At 52.2% G+C, this 21,560-nt stretch overlaps 2 protein-coding genes across 7 annotated transcripts in view; both read right to left on the bottom strand.

Moving 5' to 3' along the window:
- UBE2H (ubiquitin conjugating enzyme E2 H) overlaps window positions 1-7,111 on the bottom strand; it is a 37,646-nt gene extending 30,535 nt beyond the window's left edge. The window contains exon 1 of one of the 4 annotated variants that reach the window (XM_088166095.1): window positions 6,813-7,111. In XM_088166095.1, the coding sequence (XP_088022221.1) occupies window positions 6,813-6,865 (53 nt within the window). In that variant the 5' untranslated portion in view covers window positions 6,866-7,111. Of the gene's footprint in view, window positions 1-5,283; window positions 6,709-6,812 lie in introns of those variants that run through there. The other 3 variants (XM_088166094.1, XM_088166092.1, XM_088166091.1) reach the window with 3 other exon arrangements.
- Window positions 7,112-9,359: 2,248 nt separating this feature from the next.
- Window positions 9,360-21,471, bottom strand: ZC3HC1 (zinc finger C3HC-type containing 1). Of its 3 annotated transcripts, none has more exons than XM_088166087.1 (10): window positions 21,046-21,471; window positions 19,759-19,869; window positions 18,816-18,967; window positions 15,477-15,560; window positions 14,711-14,838; window positions 13,650-13,810; window positions 12,489-12,708; window positions 11,101-11,310; window positions 10,758-10,964; window positions 9,360-9,759 (listed from the first exon to the last, which is right to left on the bottom strand). In XM_088166087.1, the coding sequence occupies exons 1-10, from the start codon at window positions 21,183-21,185 to the stop codon at window positions 9,691-9,693; spliced, it is 1,482 nt and encodes a 493-aa protein (XP_088022213.1). In that variant the 5' UTR covers window positions 21,186-21,471; the 3' UTR covers window positions 9,360-9,690. The 3 variants fall into 3 exon arrangements, with proteins under 3 accessions (XP_088022213.1, XP_088022214.1, XP_088022215.1); XM_088166088.1 differs by having other exon boundaries at window positions 11,101-11,307; XM_088166089.1 differs by having other exon boundaries at window positions 21,286-21,467.
- Between the last annotated feature and the right edge of the window lie 89 nt (window positions 21,472-21,560).

Here is a 21,560-nt window from a genome sequence, read left to right as displayed (position 1 = left end):
ATTAGAGGATGCAGCTCTTGGGAGCTGCAAAATCCAAGAGTGGCCAAGCCCTGAATCCAGAACCGAGGTAATCGTTATTGGATACACCAGAAGCAGCAAAAATCACTGCTTTGCTTTGCACGGAATTAAATCCATCCTCAACCTCAGATGCTCAGGGAGGATTGAGGAGCTGGGAAAAGATGCAGAGTGAGGATGATGAGGGGTGAGAGCAGGTGGAAAAACCTGAGATGAGACTGCCTTGGTGATGGGACAGTGAATCCTGCACTCCTCTCCAATAATCACATTCCAGGGGTATCCACAGCGAGGCACAAACAGGGAATGCACACAGGGAGCTCACACACATACCCCACATGTATAATTCACTTTTTATATTAAAAAAAATAAAATAAAATAAAAATGTTATTCAGCGTTTTTGCTGCCGAAATAAAAGTCCAGGACAGCAGGAAAATTCAGGTAATTCAGCCTCAGTGTGGGATCACCTCTGACTTAAACAGACAGTGAAAGCAGGAGGAATTTGGCTGGGAATCTGCTCCATATGGGAGCCTGTCACTTTAACTGTGGGCTCTGTCCTTCCCTCCCGACAGCCTGCAATGTGTTTATCCCGGGAATTCAGGCACGGTTTAAGAAGGGCACCGAGCACCAACAGGTGCTGAGAGCATTGGGGACACTGCAGCCACAACTTCCAGAGGCACCTTCCCTTCCCTGCAGCCCCATTCCTGCTGCTCTGCCTCCGGGGAAGGGGAAAAATCCCGAGGAAATCAACGGGGGAAAAGCCCAGCAAGGATTTTAAATTAGGAAAAAAAGTCAAAAAAATAAACAGGGAAAAAGTCTAGCAAGGATTTTAATCTAGGAAAAAAAAACCAAGGAAATAAAGAAGGGGGGGGGAAGTCTAGCAAGGCTTGAATTTAAGGGAAAAAAAAAAGAAGAAAATAAGAAGAGGGAAAAAAAAAATCTATCAATACTTGAAATTTAAGGGAAGGAAAAAAAAAGAAAACAAAGCTATGAAAACTTTCATTTTAGAAATAAAACCCAAGGAAACAAAGAGGGGAAAAGTCTATCAGGACTTTAAATTTAGGAAGAAAAAATAAGAAAACAAGGAGGGGGGAAAGTCTATCAAGACTTTCAGTTTAGGAAATAAAAGGAAATAAGGAGAGGGAAAAGTCTATCCAAATTTAGGGGGGAAAAAAAGAAGAAAACAGCGAGTGGGAAAGTCTATCAAGACTTGAAATTAAGGGGAAAAAAAGAAGAAAAAGAGGGAAAATCTATCAGGACTTTCAGTTTAGGAATAAAACCCAAGGAAATAAAGAGGGAAAAAATCTATCAGGACTTTCAGTTTAGGAAGAAAAATTCCAGGAAAACAAAGAGGGGGAAAAGAAAAAAATCCATTTTTTGCTTTTTCTTCCCCCAGGACACAGGCTGGAAGAGGCTGGGCAGGGAATTGATCCTTTGGGAATCCCCTCCATGCTCAGGAAATCCCCCCTGTGCTGGCACTGCCATGGAGGCACCAAAGCTGGGCTCTCCAAGGAAGGATCTGGAAGGGTCTCCTGGAAGGATGTGGGTGTGAGCTCCCAAGGAGGAATTCAGAGTAAAAATTCCAGGATTTACCCCCTCAGCTTCCAGACTGTCTGCTCCTCCTGCTCCAGGAATTAAAGGGTGAGTTTGGAGGAGAAATTTATTTTAAAAATCTCAAAATATTAAAAAAAAAAACCCTCAAGCACCAATTTAATGCCAGTGCACGATGATGACCAGAACCAGGACAGAACTCTTCCCATGAAGATTAAATATAATTTTCCCCTGATAAATGAAACTAAAATGATTGAGGGGCATCTCCTGCTTCTCCCAAAACATTGGGAACGTGTCAGGGTGTGCAGGATTGGGAGCTCAGCTCTCAGCTCCCATTATCAGCTCCTGCTGCTGAGAAATGCTGAGCACGTGGGAGTCACTCTGGGAGATGTTTCCAAAAAGCTCACCAGGATTGTAAAATAGTCATGATGACACTTAAAAACAATCCCCTACTACAAATCCAAGCACAGCTTCCCTAGGAAAGCCAGGAAAAACAGCTGGCACAACCTCCTGGACCCAGTGGAGGGGAGAGCAAGGACATCATTTTACAGGGAATGTCTGCTTTTCCTGAAATCCCGTGTTCACTTTTGGGGTTTTTAAGCTGTTACCACAAAGAAAAGGCCTCTGGAATTTGTTTCATCAGCATTTAGTGCTCTAATGTCACTTCAGGACTGGGAATCTGGGAAGCATCATCTTGTCAGACTACTCAGTATTCCAAAATCTCTGCTCTGAGTCTAGGGAATGAGATGGGGAAACAATTAAAATTACCCGTATTTTTATCATTTTAAGCAGGGCTGGGATGTCAGGCTCTCAGCAGCCCTAAGCAAATGCAGATTTCCCAGTCTGAACTCCATGACTGTGGCAATTCCATGATTAAACAGGTGCACTTGGCCTTTCAGGTGTGCTCCCAAATCCTCCCCAATCCAACTGACAACAGAGGCACAGAAAATTTTTTTTGAGGGAAAAAAAACCCATCCAGCCACCAGCAAAGACGCTGAATCCTGCTCTAAAAGCAGCAAGATGATACCTTTGGAAGTTGTCATTTAGGCAACAAAAATGATTTATTTTCCTCCAGTTGGTTTGGTTTGGGCAGAGATTTATGGATTTCCAGTTCTCCTCAAGACAGGCACCCCCTCCCAAGGCACGTTTACCTGATTTGATTTATAAACCACCACCTGTGACAGCATTTCTGGGGAAAACGGGAGGGGGGGAACTCTCCCAGCTCTGCTGCCACTTCTTTGTGCATTTTGAAGCATCACCACACAACTCCCCTCATCCCTGGAGACCTCATTAAAACACGGCCCCAGAAACGGAGCAGAAAGAAACGGGAGCGTGACATCCGAAACATTTACATTCAAAGTTTCCAGAAATATCCACCCTTTTAAAACAAAACGAAAAAAAAAAAAAAAAAACAAAACACAAAAAAAAATCCCCAACAAAACAACAAAGCCCCACCAAACCCTACCAAAACAAGACATTCCAGTGCACACGCTCTTCCCTGGGGACAGGCCAAAGAGAACAAAGCCACGTGATGGCCTCGATTGCTCAACGCTGCTCTTGGAAGGTGTTCAAGTGGGATGATAAGTGCAGTGTAAGCCTATAATGACCAGAAAAAGGAATTTATCCCAAATGTAAACTCTGTCCTAGCCTTTGCCTCGACGGAGCAAACACGACGGGGGTGTTGTGAGATAACAAAACGCCCTTGCAGGTAAACTAAGGGGGATTTGTACTTTTCTTCTCCTTGAGTCAGGACGAGCCTAAAATTAGCAGGGAGTGCAATGCTCCGTGAATTACACTCCCAAACCCCCGGCTCTGCAAACTGGGCAGCACAGGGACATTCAAACAAAGCTGCCCACTATTTATAATTCCTTCCAGGCACAAAACAGGGTGACACTTCCCTTTACCAGCTCTGACGCTTCAAAATAGAGCTCGGGGACTACAACCCAGCCAAGCAGCGTTTCTCCACAAAAGGAGGAAAATAAATCAGCACCAAATAAACTCCCGGCCGAGGGGAAACTGCCACGGAACAATAAACGGTGGGGTCGGAACGGGAAAGAGCACGGTGGCTCGGGAGGAGGATGGGGGTGCTGGGGTGGGTCCCCCCAGGGCTGTGAACACCGGGGGAGGATGGGGGTGCTGGGGTGGGTCCCCCCAGGGGTATGAACACAGTGGGGAGGATGGGGGTGCTGGGGTGGGACCCCCCAGGGGTGTGAACACCGGGGGAGGATGGGGGTGCTGGGGTGGGTCCCCCCAGGGCTGTGAACACCGGGGGAGGATGGGGGTGCTGGGGTGGGTCCCCCCAAGGGTGTGAACACAGTGGGGAGGATGGGGGTGCTGGGGTGGGTCCCCCCAGGGGTGTGAACACAGTGGGGAGGATGGGGGTGCTGGGGTGGGTCCCTCGGGGCTGTGAACACCCGGGCAGGGGCACCCCGGGAGCCGCAGCCTCGCTCCGCCCCGGGCCCGGTTTCCGGGTAGTAACAGAGCAGCCAATCCGTGCGGCTGGGAGAGCTCCAGGCCTTTCCCCTGCTAACACGGCTCCCGGCTTGGCACTCGCCCCAAAACCGGGGGGGAACCACAAAGGGGAGCCCCCGTCCTGCTGTTCCCAGGGAGGGGAGGTAGATGGAGAGGCCAGGACTGGTGGAGCCTGGGGGTTTCCCAGTGGGATGAGCCTGTGAGTCCAGGCCTGGAGGAGTTTTGGGGAGCACAGAGCCTTCCTGCAAAAAGCCTTGCTCTGAACGGTCACGGGTTACCCAGGAAACTTCGGCTGGAGCCCCCCAAAATGGGGATTTATGATTAATGATTATAATTATGGCTCTCTTTTTTTTTTTCCCCAGCCCGCTCTGGAGGCAGACAATGAGTGCACATCCTCATCCAGGAGATTATTAAACATCAGTTCCACACAGAGCTCTGCCCTTCCTGCAGCCCCACGGAGAGCAGGCACCTCTCCCCTTCCCTCCTCACAAAGAGGCATCCACAAAAGGACAAGGACGTGTTAGGATTGAAAATAGGAATCATAAAAAGAGCTCGCTCGGCTCCTAAACCTGTCAGAGCAGGAGAAGGCAGGAGTGTTATTCACCCTGCTCGGTGCCCCCCTCCCTACTGGGAAAGGTAGCCCTTGGCAGGCCATAAATCCATACTATTATTCTCTGTTGGAGACGTGGAAAGGGGATGAAAAGGAAAACCGTAATGAAAATGGCAGCAAAAAGGGGGGCAAAAAAAAAAAAGAAACAACCTACACGGCAACAAAACCCCTGAGAAGCCCAGGAGGAGCTGCCTTGAAGCACATTCCTTCAGAGTCCCTTCTCCTCCGGCCACCACCAGACCCTGCTGGCTGCCACGTCTCAGAGGAGACGCCGATTTCACATCCAGAGGGGGAAGATTCCCCAGGGAAGCGTCTCTGGAGCCGGGGCCTAGCGAGCTGCTCACCCCGGGCGAGTCAGGCAGACAAACAAAAAAAGGCTGGGGAGGGAGGAAGGGAGGGAGGGAGCGAGGGAGGAGTGCTGAGGAGTCATCTGACACATCCAACTTCCTAAGTTTGTTGTCCGCAGGAGACCGACTGCTCTAACCCTCACCCCTTGGAAAACAAGGAAAAGCAGAGCCCACAACAAGAGCTCTGCTTTTGGAAAAGCCATCGGGGTTCCTTTTGTCAGAAAGAACAGAGCAGAAACTCGCCGGCACCGAGAGGAATCCCAGATATTCGGGGATTTTCTACCTACCCACCTCCTAGAAACACACAGCAAAGCCACTTCGCAGGGAAAACCTGCTCTTTGTCCTCCAAAATGCTGCGATCGCTGGACAAGCCGGCAAGGAACCGAACAAAAAAAGGGGAGAGAAAAAAAAATAAAAAAAAAAAGAGAGGGGGAGGGGAAAGGGAAACAGAGCAGCAGCCGATCAGGTCGGGCCTCGGCCCCTCTCTGGCCCAGAGCTCTTTTGCAGGGGATCCCTAAGAAAGGTTTTTCCCCCCTCAGTAAACAGCTGGAATTCCCGACCCTCCTCCCGGTGCGATTAAACATCGATCGCAATTGGCGGAGTCTGACATGTGTGTAACTTTAAACCCCCGGATAAAAATAGCTCCGATTCGAGCACCATCAGGACTCATTTCCTATTTGCTTAAAAACAGGGCGAAAAATACACCGAGAGCAGCTTTGTGGGGAGAAAGGCGCTGGGCGAACGTCAGACAAGTTTCCTTCGATAAGCCACAAACAGGAGCGCTGCTGCTGCTCCTCCCTCCCTCCCCCCACTTCCAAAAAAACACCACCAAATCCAGATAAGTTTGTTTATCTCTCTCTGGGAACTAAATCAGACCCGTTTCTCGACCCCTGCACACCACCAGGGCAGAGGCACCAGCCCCAAGTCCTGCTGAGGGAGGTCGGGCACGTTCAGGCGACAGAACCGAGAAACATTTCATCCACTCTTGTCATTCCTACCCTTTCCCGGCTCACACCGCCACCTTGTAAACAAAAACTATTAATAAAACAATCCCAGAACCGAATTCCCAATGGTATTTTTCAACGCCACCCACTCTCCAGACAGAGAGAAAAAAGGGATTCACCGCCCCGTAAAGGGCCAGGAATAAAAACAAGGAGGAAAAATATAAACAGATCTATGGAGGAAGAAGGAGAAAAATAAAAAGTAATAAAGCCTAACCAAACCTGGAGAGTTACATAAACCACTTGGGAGACGGGCTTGGGCCCTGATGCCCTTCACCCACCCCCGGGTCTGTTGAGCCAGACCCCGAGGGACCCCCCCCCGTCCTCCCCAAAAAATTAAATCCCTAAGCCGGCACCAGAAGCTTCGTGAACCGCGGGGTGAAAGGGGGGAATAAATAATAATAATAAACCCCACAAAAGCCTTTCTTTGGGCTGTGGCTGCTGGAACTGCTCTCCCCTTCCTGGCCCTCCCCAGGGCGGGCAAGGGGGGGCGCGGGGCACCCAGACTGGGGGGGCATCACCAAGGGGGGTCTGCAGAGACACCCCCAGGGCCGCCTGGCGAGCCACAGAGGGGGATAAACCCCCAAAATACGGCAGAAGAGGGGGGTTAGGCCTCTCCTGGTGGGCAGGGGGGGCACATCCCACCCCCAGCTCCGGGGAGAGGCCGAGGGGCTGCGAATGAGGGGAGGTCCTGGGGGTGACCCCGGCGGGGGTCCCCGGTGCCCCCCGCCCTCCCACCCCTCTGCAGGCCCGACCGTGGCGGGGGGGGGATGGATCCTCGTCCCCCGTGGGCCCGGGGAAGGGGCACGCCAAGGATACAGCTTGACCACGTCGGTGTCCATCCGCCTCTTGCCCGGGCTGGGGGACGACATGGTGGCCGCGGCCGCCCCCGGGGCTCCGGGCGGGCTGTCAGCGCCGCCGCCGCCGCGGGCCGGGGCCGCCCGGCGCTGAAGGGAGCGGGGGAACGCCGGGCCGCGAGGCGCTGGGAACCGCCGCTGTCGCTGTCGCCGCTGCTGTCGCCGCCGCTGTCGCCGCCGCTGTCGCCGACAGGGCCCCCCCCGCGCCGCTCGCGCTCCCTCAGCCGCTCCGGCCGCCTCTGCCCCAGCCTCTCTCTGGACCCCTGACGTCACCCGCGGTGACGTCACCGCCCCGCGGCGCTACCATTGGCCGCGCCCTCAACGCTCCGCTGGCCCCGAGGCACGCCGGGAGTTGTAGTTCTGAGGGGGGAGGCGGAAGGGGAATGATGGCTGGGCCGCGGGTTCGAGGCCCCATGGGGGCGAAAACTCCCGTTCCTCCTTTTCCAATGTTTGCCGCAATTCCACACGGCTCCACGTATTCCTTGTGTCTCCATGGATTCTGACGCTCCTCTTATTTCCCCCTTTCTATTTTGCCCATTCCCACCATGGCCAGGGAACCACGTCATAAAATACAGGATATTTTATGTCAGGGCAATTCCCCGTGGCTCCTCCATTTCCACTGATTTTCCACAACTCCCCACGGCTCCCCCTATTCCCAGTATCTCCCTTTTTCCTCATGGATTCTGCCATCCCCTTATTCCCCTATTTCCCATCCCCACCAGGATGAGGGAACCACCCCACAGAATATGGATTTTGCCCGTGGCAATCCCATTGAATCCAAGCGGGAATGTGGCAGCCGGCCAGACCCCACAGCAGGAGTCCCCACCCAGGATTTCCGGTGTGACACCGGCAAAGCATTTCCCGGTGCCTCAGTTTACCCACCCGGATGATGACAGCACCGGTGGGTGTCTCCCAAACCCATGGGATTCAGGTGTGCAACCTCCACACCCCACATTCCTGACCCCCAGCATCATCCCAGAAATCTGCCCCGGTGCTTCCTCCCCCTGTGGGGAGGAGACACAGCCAAAGAATCCCAAAAAGTTCCTCCATTTAATGTCCCAACATGCCCCGAGTCTGGCAGGGGGCAGGAGGTGACAGCACCTGAGGGGACTCAAATCCACACCCCACATTCCAGGGGGGAATTTGGCAGGGGAACTGGGTTATATCTGAGCAGAACAGATGGAAAACTTGGGATAGAGGATCCTGTATTTCCCAGGCTACAATATTCCCTGACTGGTTCCAAGCAACTGGGAGAACTGGACAGGGAAAATAAGGATTTTACCAAAATTACTTGGAATGCTCCTATTCCATCTCTTTGCAACAGGGATTATTCCAGGATATCAGGGAATACAACAGCACCCTGTTCCTTTTTGGGATACCTTAAGGCCACTCTTACAGCACCCAAACCTCGGAATGTGGGTGCTGAGGGAATTTTGGGGATCCTCTGAGCACTCCTCAGTCTGGAAATTGGGATGGAGGAGTTGTGGCTTTCCCAAATTTATTTTCCCACATATATTTCGGGGATATCACCCTCCCTGGATGCATCTCATGATTTGTGGGGTGGTTGCCTGATCACAGAGCAAAACACAGATTGGAGGGGAGCCAGGAGAATCCATGGATGGGGAATGCAGGGAATAGAGGGAGCCATAGGGAACTGCTGGAAAATGCTGGAAATGGGCAAGCCAGAGCTGTAAGGAATGGGGAAACCATGGGGGACTCTTGGGGACGGGGGATCTGGAAAAGGGGCTCCTCCATGCTCATCCCAGGCACTTCCCAGCCCACCCTTGCCCCTCTGGATTGGGGGTATCCCCATCTCCACCCCAACTCCCAGCCCAGCAGGGCCATGGGGTGAAGCAGCCCCTCATTAGGGCCCCCTAATTAGAACCCCCTTAGGAAAGGAAGGGAATCCACCCAAATTCAGGCCCTGCTGCTTCCTGTGGCATTCCTGCCCAAGAGGGAAGTACCCAAAACCCAGGAGAAGCCCCTAAGTTTTGGGCCTGGCCAAGGCATTCCCAGGCACAGGAAAGCCAGAATCCCAAAATCCATCCAAAGGGATGAGCTGGGGCTGGGGAAATAGAAAAAAAAATTAAAAAAAAAAATAAAAGGGAATGACAATGACATATCCCTGTGTCCCCACCCACATTCACAGCCCTGGAGTGAAGAGATCCAACTGTGTGGAATCTCAGCCCTTCCCCAATATCCTCAAGGATGGAGATGACACCATCCCCTTCCCAGCAGCCCAAGCCATGGAAACTCATCTCCTCCCAGGTTTTGGCAGCATCTTACCCTCCAACCCAAGGGATTTATCACCCCAAACTGGCCATCAGCAGAGGGACACAAGGCCAGGGATCGAGGCAATGGAAAAATGCCCAAAAACAGGAGACAATAAAATATGGAGTGGGAAACAGGGAGGCAGCTGGATGTTGATCCCATAAGAATTGAGCATCCCAAGGGATACAGGAGCTACACCTCCTCCTGCCCTGGGAAAAAGCACCAAGCCAGCAGGAAGGAAAAAGAAAAACAACAAAACTGAAATGTTTATTCCCACCTGGTGTCCCTTCCATGCTGGCACTGGGACACGGCCGGACAGCACGGGGGGTGACAGTGTCCCCTTGTCACCCCACGTGTCCACAGCACATGCCAGCTCCAGGCAGGGCTGTCAGAGCTCAGGGACACAGCAGCAGTTTGTGAAGGCAGGGGTTCAGCAAGGCAGTCAGGGAAGGGGGATCCCAGCGTGCCGGGGGCTCTGTTTGAGCAGAGTTTCCTTGGATCCCCTTCCTGGGGCACAGAACTGCTGCAGGAACCACGGAGAGGTTTGGATCTCTCAAGATGGCCCGTGCTCAGGACGAATTCATGCTCTCCCACTGCCTGAAAATGCGGAACACCTTGCAGGATTTCTCCGAGAGGCTCTGGAAGAGATGGGAACAAAGCAACAGCCAGAGGTCAAGGCACTGGAACAGGACCTGCAACTGCCACTGGTAAAGGGCACGAGGAGAAACTGCAGCAAAAAAATATCCAAAGTATCCCAACAGGCTGCCAGGACAGCAGTTTGTTCCTTATTTTTATGATCCCAGTTTGCTAGATGGAGGAAAGAACAAGGAGACTACAAGCAAGAAGCAGGAAAGGACCCCAAAAAGCAAGAAGGGACTCCAAAAAGCAGGAGAGGACCCCAAAAAGCAAGAAGGGACTCCAAAAAGCAGGAGAGGACCCCAAAAAGCAGGAAGGGATCCCAAAGAGCAGGAAGGGACTCCAAGCATCCCCTGCTCCAGCTGGGTCTGGTGCCTCTGGTTTGTGACTGGTCCTGCTGGACCATCTGGAGCTTTCCTGGCACATGGCAGAATCAGAGAATCATGGAATGGTTCGGGTTGGAAAGGACCTTAAAGGTCTCCCAGTTCCAATTCTCTGCTGTGGGACACCTTCCACCAGAAGGGACCTGTTGGGGACACAAATCACACAAAACCCCCCAGGAGAAATCCTGAATGCTCCACTGCTCCCCTGAGCTCCGAGCAGGAAGGAGCTGGCAGGAGGAAATCCCAGTGGATCGTGAGATCCAGGGAGGCAGCAGCTGCTCCACAGCTACACGGGGAGGGAGTTGTGGCCTCAGCTCTGCTGCCCTGGCTCAGCAAACCCGGCAGTCCAAGAGCCTGGAGCCAGGAGTTGGGATGGCTGCAGAGAGGAGCTCTGGGGACACGGAATGAAACGGGATCTTGGGCAGCACTCAGGAGCTCGGGGATGTTATTTATAGCTGCTCCAGCACAGCCTGCCCTTGGATGGAGCCTGGCTGTGGGAATGCCAGAGCTCAGGATCTGCAGCTTGGTCCTTGGTGTTCATCCCAAGCAAAGCCCACCCGTGCCGAATTCCTGCTGCCTGCACAAGCAGCATTCCGGTTTGGGTACCCCAGGCTCACCACTGGCTCCGTTTCGGGCACTGTGTCACATTTTTGGATGCCAAGGAGCCTCTTCAGCACCACTTCCCAGCCTGGCTTGGCCTTCCCGGGCTCCTTCTCTGGCTGGGATGCATCTTCCAGGGATTCCTCTCCCTCCCCAGTGCTGACCCAGGGACACCAATCTCGGTGCTGAGAGCTGGGGTGAAAGAAGCTCCTCGAGGAAGCGTCCTGGCAAAAGCGAGCAGGTGACAGAGGAGAAAGGACACGACAACGAGATGATTTTAGTGACCAAATGCCAGCTCTGAGCCGGCTACAGGGTGGCAGCAGAGGCCAGGGTGAGGAGCAGCCTGCCTGGATCGCTCACCGAGCCGCTGGAGGAGCAGAGCCGGGCGCGCTTGGCCCTGCGCACGGGGCTCGATGGCACCTCCATGTTGTCCCCTTGTCCCATGCTCCTGGTCACGGGGCGGCTCCTCACTGCAGGGCTGCTCACCTCCAACTCGCTCCTGTCCACCGAGCCCGGAGAATCCCAGCCCCGAGGGCGGCACACGGCTGGGGATGGGCTCTTGTCGTGCTGCTGACAGGGGGGAAATCAAGGAGTGTGGGCACACACACGTTTAGAGAGTTAGGGAATTCCAGCTTGGGAATTCTTTTCCAGGCCTGGATTTCTCCTGACTCTCAGCTCCATTCCCAGGCTGACAAGCTGACTGCAGCTTCAGTTAGGGAGGAGTCTCCCAGGGTGACAACACGGTGACAAACAGAGTGGAATTCATCACCAACATTAACCCCTGGTGTCTTTCCCGTGGGACACATCCTGAGGTGCTGTCCCAAGGATGTTTTTCCCAATTGTCCCATGAGCTCCTGTCCTGTCCTGGCTGCACTGACACACTTTAAATCCGGGCTGGCTGTACAATAAATTGGCCTTTTTCCCCAAAAGAGCTCCGTGTGTGTTGCTGTCCTTTCTCTCTCTCTTTGCAGGGCAGTGACCACACAGGATTAATTATTAATTAATGGAGCTCCTCTGATCACCAAGGGAGCTTTGTCCAGCTCCAATCCTCCCTGGCCATCCCACGGGAGCTCTTCCCACAAGGATGTGTCCACTGGGTGTGGATGGATGGGATTTGGAGCACCTGGAGTTGGCCAAGTGTGTTGGAACCCCGGATATTGAGAATTTTAGACTTTTTGTGCACACACCCACAAGAAAACACTGCTTTTAACCTGAGGCCTTGGAGAAATTCCAAAATTGAATGACAGAACTAAAATTACTGCTGTGTAGTTTGAATAGAAGTGTGTGATATCAAATGGTGAAAAATTCAAAATTCAGCGTTTTAGAATATAGCAATATATAAAAAGCAAAATGGAGGTTTTAGGGTGGAGGTTTCTTTTTTCTTCACCTTCTTCTTCACCGGTGGGATCTTGTTTAATTGGATAAAAAATGCTGCACTGAGGGTCATGGGTGTTTGGTCATTGGGTCAAAAGTAAAAATAATTTAGGTGTTAGTTCTTAATTAGACAGTTAGGCTTTAAATGACCTTGTAATGAGAGAGACACATCACCATTTCTTCACTTTTAGCTCCAAGTGCTGTAGCACTCACTGTAACATAGATAAAAATTAATAAAAATCTGAGTCCAAACACAAAAATATCATCTCTTGAGCTTTCAACCCCGACTCTGGCAGAAGAAAAAAAAAAGAAAAAAAAGGAAAAAAAAACCCAATCCAAGTGTCCCTGCAGCACCCAGACATCCCAGGGTGTACCTGCTCAGCTCCTGGGTCCTGGCTCCGTGTCAGCATCCTGCGTGGGGATGTGGGGATGGCTGGGAAACGTTCAGGAGCAGCTGGGGTGGTGCTGCTGGAGCCACAGGAATCCAGCTCTGGAGCTGCAGCAGATTCCAGCTGCTGGAAACCCCAGAGCCCCACTTTCCTCATGCAACGGGAGCAGGTGATCACTGAGAGGTTCATGGAGCCAGAGGAAGCACTGTGGGGACAGAGCCAAGGCTTGGCATCCTCATGGGATCCTCATGGAATCACAGCATGGGTTGGGAAGGATCTTAAAGATCATCTCATCCCGACCCCACACAGGCAGAGACACCTCCCACCATCCCAGAGAAAAGATTTTTAGGAAAAAAAGTTGCATTTTAGGAAAAAAGTTGCATTTTAGGAAAAAAGTTGCTCCAAGCCCCGTCCAACCTTTGGCCTTGGACACTCGAAGGGATGGGGAAAGTCAGGAGAGGTGGGCAGGGATAAACCTGAGCTTGGAAAAGTCAGGGGGGGAAAAAAATTCCATTAAAGCACATCTATGATGTTGGTTTAAAGTGGCTTAGTTGCATTTTGCTTTGCCGAGAGGGAGAAGAGGGGAAAAGAGGGGGAAAAGGAGGGAAAAAAGGGGGAAAAAGAGAGGTAAAAAGTGGAAAAAAGAGGGGAAAAAGAGAGGAAAAGGAGGGGAAAGAAGAGGGGAAGAAAGGGGAAAAAGAGGGGAAGAAAGAGATGAAAAAAGAGGGGAAAAAAGAGGGGAAAAAGAGGGGAAAGAAGAGGGAAAAAAGAGGGGAAAAAGGGGAAAAAAGAGGTGAAATAAGGGATGCAGGAATGTAGTGGAATAATGTGAAAATAGTTAAATAAGGGAAGCAGGATCCTAGTGAAAAAGAGGGAAAACAGGAAAATTGTGACACGAAGCAGGAGAATAGTAAAAAAGGGAAAATAAAATCAGGTAGGCAGAAGCATGATGAAAAAGAGGACAAATAAGAAAACAGTAAAATAAAGGAAGAGGGAACAACTTGGAAAAAAAGGGAAAACACCAAAAATAGCAAAAAAAAAAAAAAATAAAAGAGACACTGAACACATTCCACATCCCTCCAGCTTCCCAGAGCTTCCATGGCAAGCCCAGAGCGTGGGGGACATTCCAGGCCCAGCCCTGCCCACCTGCAGGTCCAGCCACACAGTGCCAGGATGCAGGCAGGAACGTGCACCTGCAGGATTTCTGTGGAAAACTTCCCAGGAGCCTTCTCTCCCTCTGTTCCTTTGTGCTCCAGCTCCTCCTCGATGAGCTGGAGGAGCTGAGTGATCCTTTCCTCTGTCAGGGACTGTGGAGAACGGGGATAAAATGAATTGACACCCAAATCATGGAGAAAAAAAAAAAAAAATCCCTTTTGCACCCCCTGGGATTGCAGCATCCAGCACTCCAAGGTCTGGTTAAAAGGGAAAATTCTCTCAGAGCAATTCTCCTTCCCTCTGGCTCCCCATTCCATGAAATGTGCCACTGGAGCAGTGGAGCAGATCCCATTGCTGCCGTGGTTTTGGGAGTCTCTGGTGCTTTCCCAGCTCAGCCAGCCCTAGAAGAGCCCTGTGCTGAATGGATGAAGATTCCCTGGATCCCACACTGCTCCTGCCTGCCCAGAGCCATCTGTTCCCTGGCCAAGGAGTGTCCAACGAGCCAGACTTGGCTGCAGCACAGCAAGGCCAGGGCAGTTCCTACAGAGTGGAAATTCCACTCTTTTTCCTGGCTTTTCCTGCTTTTCCCTCCTGCCTGTGGAGCCTCCTCAGGTTCCTTCACCTTCCCAGGTCTCTGCTCACACCTCAGCTCCAGGGCAGCTCCTGGTATCCCAAATTCCTGGCTCTGTATGTGTGGAATCCCAGCTAAAGGAGTGATCCATGGAGCTGCCAGGATCCATGGAGCTGCCAGGGAGAGCTCCCAAAGGAGTCTGTGGGATCCCAAATCCCCTCTCCCAGACACCACAGAGCAGTCTGGACACTGGGAAAGCTCCAGGGTGGGAACCAGCCACATTTCCCAGCTGATGAGCCATTCCAAACTCCTCTTTACATGTTTCCATGGTGGAATCACCACATGGGGAATGCCCAAGGGACAAAACAAGGTGGGAGCAGATCCTTTACACACACAGAGGTGAAATTCCTGATTTTGGGTGCACCAGGATCATCCCTGAAGCCTGGAATGCTGCAGATTTTGGGAGCAGGAGGGAACTCACCATATTTTTCAGGTCTTCTGGTCTGAGGGAGGGGAGCTGCAGCTCCAGCTGACACAGGCTCTGGAAACGATCCAGGAAATCCTGGAGAAGAACTCTGGGCTCATCCACCAACAGCCTGGCAAAACGATCTGGGGAGAGGAAAAGCTGTGCTCAGCATTCCCAACTCCTTCCTTATCCCACAGGGAAAGGGAGGACACCAGCCCAGCCAGGGCCTGCACATAAATGCAGTGAGAGGATAACAGGGAATGACTTCAAGGTGAAGGAGGAAAAGTTTAGGTGGGATATTGGGAAGGAATTCCTGGCTGGGAAGGTGGGGAAGGGGTGGGATGGAATTCCCAAAGAAGCTGTGGCTGTCCCTGGATCCCTGGAAGTGTCCAAGGCCAGCTTGGATGGGGTTTGGAGCACCCTGAGGTGTCTCTGCCCGTGGCAGGGGTGGCTTTAAGATCCCTTCCAACCCCAACAATTCCATGATTATTTTTTGTGGCTTTTAAAGGAAAAGCTCAGCACAGCTTCCAAGACAGGATTTATCCCTCTCTGAGCATTCCATGACTCCCAACCTCCCCTGTCCCCTCCCAGTTACAACCCAAAACTGCTCCAGAGGCACCCAAAGGTCAGGAAAAGTTGGATACAGCCCTGGTAATTGCTTTCCTATTGTATTTCATCATTCCCAGAGGGGAAATGAGAGTGTGATGACAGGAATAACAATGGAAAGGGGGGGAAAAAAATGGGAAAAATGCTGGATAGTGCAGGAATCTGAGGCACCCACCTGGGCAGGGGCTGTCTGGCCAGAAGCAGAATTTCTCATGGGCAGTGCTCAGGGCCTTCCTGAGCTCCTCACAGCGCTCCTTGTCTGCAGGGAAAAACTCAAAAACTCACTCAGGGACACTTCCCTGCAGAGCCACCTCCTCAGGAATGGTCTGGAAAACCAGAGCCACCTCCTCAGGGAATGGCCTGGAAAACCAGAGCCACCTCCTCAGGGAATGGCCTGGAAAACCAGAGCCACCTCCTCAGGAATGGCCTGGAAAACCAGAGCCACCTCCTCAAAGAATGGTCAGGAAAACCAGAGCCACCTCCTCAGGAATGGCCTGGAAAACCAGAGCCACCTCCTCAGGGAATGGCCTGGAAAACCAGAGCCACATCCTCAGGGAATGGTCAGGAAAACCAGAGCCACCTCCTCAGGGAATGGTCAGGAAAACCAGAGCCACCTCCTCAGGGAATGGTCAGGAAAACCAGAGCCACCTCCTCAGGGAATGGCCTGGAAAACCAGAGCCACCTCCTCAGGGAATGGCCTGGAAAACCAGAGCCACCTCCTCAGGAATGGCTTGGAAAACCAGAGCCACCTCCTCAGGGAATGGTCAGGAAAACCAGAGCCACCTCCTCAGGGAATGGCCTGGAAAACCAGAGCCACCTCCTCAGGAATGGTCTGGAAAACCAGAGCCACCTCCTCAGGGAATGGCCTGGAAAACCAGAGCCACCTCCTCAGGGAATGGTCAGGAAAACCAGAGCCACCTCCTCAGGAATGGTCAGGAAAACCAGAGCCACCTCCTCAGGAATGGTCAGGAAAACCAGAGCCACCTCCTCAGGGAATGGCCTGGAAAACCAGAGCCACCTCCTCAGGAATGGCCTGGAAAACCAGAGCCACCTCCTCAGGAATGGCCTGGAAAACCAGAGCCACCTCCTCAGGAATGGCCTGGAAAACCAGAGCCACCTCCTCAGAGAATGGTCAGGAAAACCAGAGCCACCTCCTCAGGAATGGTCAGGAAAACCAGAGCCACCTCCTCAGGGAATGGCCTGGAAAACCAGAGCCACCTCCTCAGGAATGGCCTGGAAAACCAGAGCCACATCCTCAGGGATGGCCAGGAAAACCAGAGCCACCTCCTCAGGAATGGCCAGGAAAATCAGAGCCACCTCCTCAGGAATGGTCAGGAAAACCAAGGCAGGAAATGGAAGGGTTTCCCTTGGATGCTGCCTGAACCTGCAGAGCCTGAAGCTTCACCTCAGACTTCCCACCAAGAGGAATTCCAGGCTTGCTCAGGCAGCCTGGGAACAGCAAATGTCACCTCAGCAGTTCCACCTGCCCACAGCCAAAATCCTTCCCATTCCCAGGCACAGGAGCAGGGGAGCCTGTGGAAAAAACGGCCCGAGCCAACCACGGGCACAGAACCTGCTGGATCCTGCCAGTTTGAACTCCTGGGATGATGCCAATCCCTGGCTGAGCTGATCCCTCCACCCCAGCTGTAGGAGCCAAATCCCAGCCATGTCTGAAAATCCAATTTCCCAAAAAAACAAACAAAAAAACCCCCTCTCTAATATTTAATTTTACTTACGTTTTCAGAACCAAATAATTTCTTTCCCAATTTGTTTTTTCAATGACTTCTTCCCAATCTTTGATTATTTTAGATTTTCTTAACCTGGTGTGATTTCCAGTGGAATAATTAGGCCAAGGTTTATTTAACAGAGATAATCTGAATAAACAGGGAATGTTGATATTGAGTGACCCAAAAGGAAAGGCTCAGTTATTCCCATGAGCCACATGGCACCTGGCAGGCAGCAGGAATGTGCTCCCTGCTCACTTCCAGGGAAATTGAGAAGTGGGGATGACACTTCCTTGTGGGATAATAAGGAATTTATTAATTCAATCTCACAATGTAATTTCTGCCTGAATGGTCTTGGTGAGCAGCAACCACCACACTGCAAACATTCAGTGGAGGATCAGGGAAGTAGATCCAGGAATTGGGAAAGAAAAGTTTCAAAAGAAAATTTTTTTAAAAAGTAATTTCAGATCCTTGAATGCATCCAAAGGGCACCAAGGCTGGAGATATGGCTGGAAAACCTGGGAAGAGGCTGAGAGCCTTGGGATTGTTTGGAGAAAAGGAGGATGAGGGGTGAATTCTGCACCTTCCAGAGGAGGGAAGTGCTGAGCTCTTCTCCCTGGAATCCCGTGGTAGGACTGGCACAGAATTCCAGCATGGCAATGGCTCAGAGCTGCACCAGGGGAGGCTCAGGCTCAACATTAGGAACTCTTTCTCTACCAAGATGATCCAGTTCTGGAATATTCCCAGAGGTGCTCCAAGCCTGGAAGCGTTTCAGATGTTTTTGGATAATTCCCTTGGTCTGATTTAAAGGTTGGAACCTCACTGTGGTTTCCCAGTCCTTAAAGGATGGAGGGTCTCCTTTCCATGGAGAGGACAAGGAGCAGTGGGGACAGGGTGAGCTGGGAAAGGTTTTATCCCAGTATAAAAAAAAATATGTTTTTTTACAGTGGGAGTTCCATGGAATCATCATTCCTTGGAACAATCATTCCCTGGGACCATCATTCCCTGAAAACAATTCCTTGGAACCACCATTTCCTGAGATCATCATTTCCTGGGACCACCATTCCCTGAAAATATAATTCCTTTCCTTGGAACCATCATTCCCTGGGGCTGTCATTCCCTGGACCATCATTCCCTGAGATCCTCATTCCCTGAAAACAATTCCTTGGAACCATCATTCCCTGAGATCATCATTCCCTGGGGCTATCATTCCTTGGAATCATCATTCCTTAGGACCATCACTCCCTGAGATCATCATTCCCTGAATCCCTCATTCCTTGGAACCACCATTCCCTGGAATCACCATCCCTTGAACAACACCACAGAGCAGGACAAGCTTTAAGATCCCTCCAAACTCATTCCCTACAATTCCACCACATCTCCCAGCTGAAATTCCTTTATCCTAAACTCACTTCCAACACCAAAACAGGACTGATTATCCCAATCCCCACAACTAAACACCACTAATTCACCTCGAGATGGTTTCTGAGACACCCCAAACCCGCCCCTGGAAATCCAAAAATCCCAAAAATCCCACAATCCCACAACCCTTACGGATAGCTGCTGAGGTCAAAGGTGAGCTGCAGGCTCATGCACAGGTAAGCCTGGCAGCTGGAATTCCCTTATCCTAACCCACCTCCAACACCAAACCAGGACTGATTATCCCAATCCCCACAACTAAACACCACTAATTCACCTCGAGATGGTTCCTGAGACACCCCAAACCCCCCAACCCATCCCCAGAAATCCCAGAAATCCCAAAATCCCGCAATCCCACAACCCCTACACACAGTTGCTGAGGTCGAAGGCGAGCTGCAGGCTCATGCACAGGTAAGCCTGGCAGCTGGAACACCTGAGCATGTCACACTCCACGCTGACCCAGCCGAACCTGGCACACACCAGAGGTGACAGCGAGCTCGGTTTGCCCGCCCACTTGAGCGGGTGAGCTCCCGTCAAGGAGCCACACACAAAAATTCCAAATTCCCGGGATTTTTTTTTTTTTTTTTTTTTTTTTTTTTTTTGGTGGGGGGGAGTGGGGAAAGGTTCTGAGGGAAGAAGAGTTTGGGAGAGGGGCTGGGGTTTCCTCAGGAGGGGAAGAAGAGGGACAGGGAATGGTTGGAGATGGGCCAGGGGGGTTTTAGGAAGAGGCTGGGTTTTAGGAAAAGGTAAAAAATTCAGGAAAAGGTTGGGTTTCTGGAAAGGTTGGATTTTAGTAAAGGTTGGATTTTAGGAAAAGGGGATTTTAGGAAGAGGCTGGATTTTAGGAAAAGATTGGGTTTTAGGAAAGGTTGGATTTTAGGAAGAGGTGGGATTTTAGGAAAAGGAAAGGTTGGATTTTAGGAAGACATGGGATTTCAGGAAGAGGCAGAATTTTAGGAAAAGATAACAATTTCAGGAAAAGGTTGGATTTTAGGAAGAGGCTGGATTTTAGGAGAAGGTTGGAATTTAGGAAAAGGCAGGATTTTAGGAAGAGGCTGGATTTTAGGAAAGGCTGGAATTTTGGAAAAGGCAAGATTTTAGGGAAAGGCAGGATTTAAAGAAAAGGCTCTTCCCCCAGAGGGTGCTGAGACACTCAGCATTCCCCTGGGAAAGCTCCAGGAGCATTTGGACACCTCTTAGGTACAGGATAAAATTATGGGATGTCTGTGCAAGGCCAGGAATTGGATCCATGATCCCTCTGGATCCCTTCCCCCACAATTCCAAGATGGAATTTCCAGCATCCCAAAGGATATGGTGAATGTTTCCACTCTGCTGAAATAGGCTTCCCTGCTGGCAGACTCCAAGGAAAGAGCCTCCATTTGGGAAGGTCCATTGGCTTGCTCTGAGCAGTCAGATGTGTCTTTCCTAAAAGGAAAAGTCAGCAAGGAAAACTCCTGGAATGATCCCATTGATTAAAAACAAACAAACAAAAAAATAAGGACAGAGCACTTCCTAACCCTCCATCCCTCAGGCTTGTCCTGACAAGGATCTTCTCCAGAGCTCCCCATTCCCAACTTTTCATTAATTCCTAATAAAACAATGAATGAATGAAATTCCATTTTTATGTGTCCCCAGTGACTGACAGCTGGGATTTGATGGGACAAGGAGGAAACAGGGATTTGTTCTCTGAGCCCAGCAAGGGCAGATTGAGGATTGAAGTCTGGGATGCTCCCAAGACCAGAATCTGTGGCTGGAATGTCAATCCCATGGCTGGAATGTCAATCCTAAAACTGGAATGTCAATCCCAAGGCTGGAATGTCAATCCCAAACTGGAATGTCAATCCCAAGGCTGAAATGTCCATCCCAAACTGGAATGTCAATCCCAAGGCTGCCCTTTGGCCTCTTCCCAACACCTTTCCAAATGAGCCAAAATTCACGGATAGTTGGGACAAGGGAGCCCCTGAGACACCCCCAAAGCCCAGCCCTCGTTGCTCCCAGTGCCTCCCAGTCTCCCCAGTAACCCCTGACACTCCCAGTGCCCCACTGGTGTAACCAGTGGGACCAGTGTGACCAGCATGTGGCCAGTTCAGGCCACGGAGACTACACAGGTCACTTCCCTGGGCCACCCTCCCAGTGTCCCCAGTGCCCTCCCAGTGTCCCCAGTACCCTCCCAGTGCCCTCCCAGTGCTCCATGATCTATTCCCACTGCTTCCTCCTTGCCCTTCCAGTATTCCCAGTGTCCCTGAATCTCTCCAAAATTCCCAGTACCTCCGAGTCTCCCCAGTATTCCCAGTGCCCCTTAATCCCACCAGTGCTCGCTCTCAGCACCTCCCAGTGCTCCCAGTGCTTCCCAGTCGCTCCCAGCCCATTCCCTCGCTCTCTTTTCCCGTTATCCTTCCACAATAAAAATTCCCTGCACCTCCCAGTCCCCTCCAGCCGCGCTCCCGCCGACTCCAACTCCCCCCGAAGGACCCCAAATAACACCGAGGGGTCCCCAATTGCCTCAAGAGTCCCCAGCCCTCCCCCTCCCCTCACACGGCTGGGCCTCCCCCCGACGCCAGCCCCGGTGCCACCAAGCCCCCCCCCGCCGCTGCCCCTCACCCGCCGGGCCCGGGCCCCTCGGTGGCGATGCCGCCGTCGATGAGGTCGCGGATCTGCCGGGGGGTGACGGGGGGCGGCCGCCCTCGGTTCCCCCCCGCCGCCGCCGCCGCCACGGCTCCCCCGGCGCTGGGCGCCGCCATTTTGGTCCCTCCCACCCGTCACGGCCCGGGAAACGCGGGCCCGCACGAACGTTCCGCTCGCGCACGATCGTTCCGCTCGCGCCGCGGCGTCGCTCATGACCTCGCGCAATCCCCGCACGGCCTCCGGAACGTCGCGGAGGGATCGGGGGGCGCCGGCGCCCCCGTGAAAGCCCCCTGGAATGTCCCCGTGAGTGTCCCCGGGAATGTTCCCGGGAATGTCCCCGCGGCCCCGCTCTCGGCGCTCTCTTGCTCTAGCCTGGATCGATCGCTTAGCTCTCCCAACAGCGGCGCTCTCGCCGCTGCCTCCTCCCACCTGCCAACAAGCCCGCAGCTGATAGGCCGCGGCCGAAGAAGCTCGGCGCTGATTGGCGGTTC

Source organism: Sturnus vulgaris, chromosome 5 (genome assembly GCF_052056855.1).
Source record: "Sturnus vulgaris isolate bStuVul1 chromosome 5, bStuVul1.hap1, whole genome shotgun sequence".
Classification (NCBI taxonomy): domain Eukaryota; kingdom Metazoa; phylum Chordata; class Aves; order Passeriformes; family Sturnidae; genus Sturnus; species Sturnus vulgaris.
Note: the sequence above shows the minus strand (reverse complement) of the source record. Positions and strands in the feature narration are given on the sequence as shown.

Coding starts and splice junctions, on each gene's coding strand:
- ZC3HC1 (XM_088166087.1), bottom strand. CDS start 21,185: ATGGCGGCGCCCAGCGCCGGGGGAGCCGTGGCGGCGGCGGCGGCGGGG. Junction 19,870..21,045: donor GAGGGGCCCGGGCCCGGCGG/GTGAGGGGCAGC, acceptor TTTTCCTTTTAG/GAAAGACACATCTGACTGCT. Junction 10,965..11,100: donor TCTGCTCCTCCAGCGGCTCG/GTGAGCGATCCA, acceptor CGCTTTTGCCAG/GACGCTTCCTCGAGGAGCTT.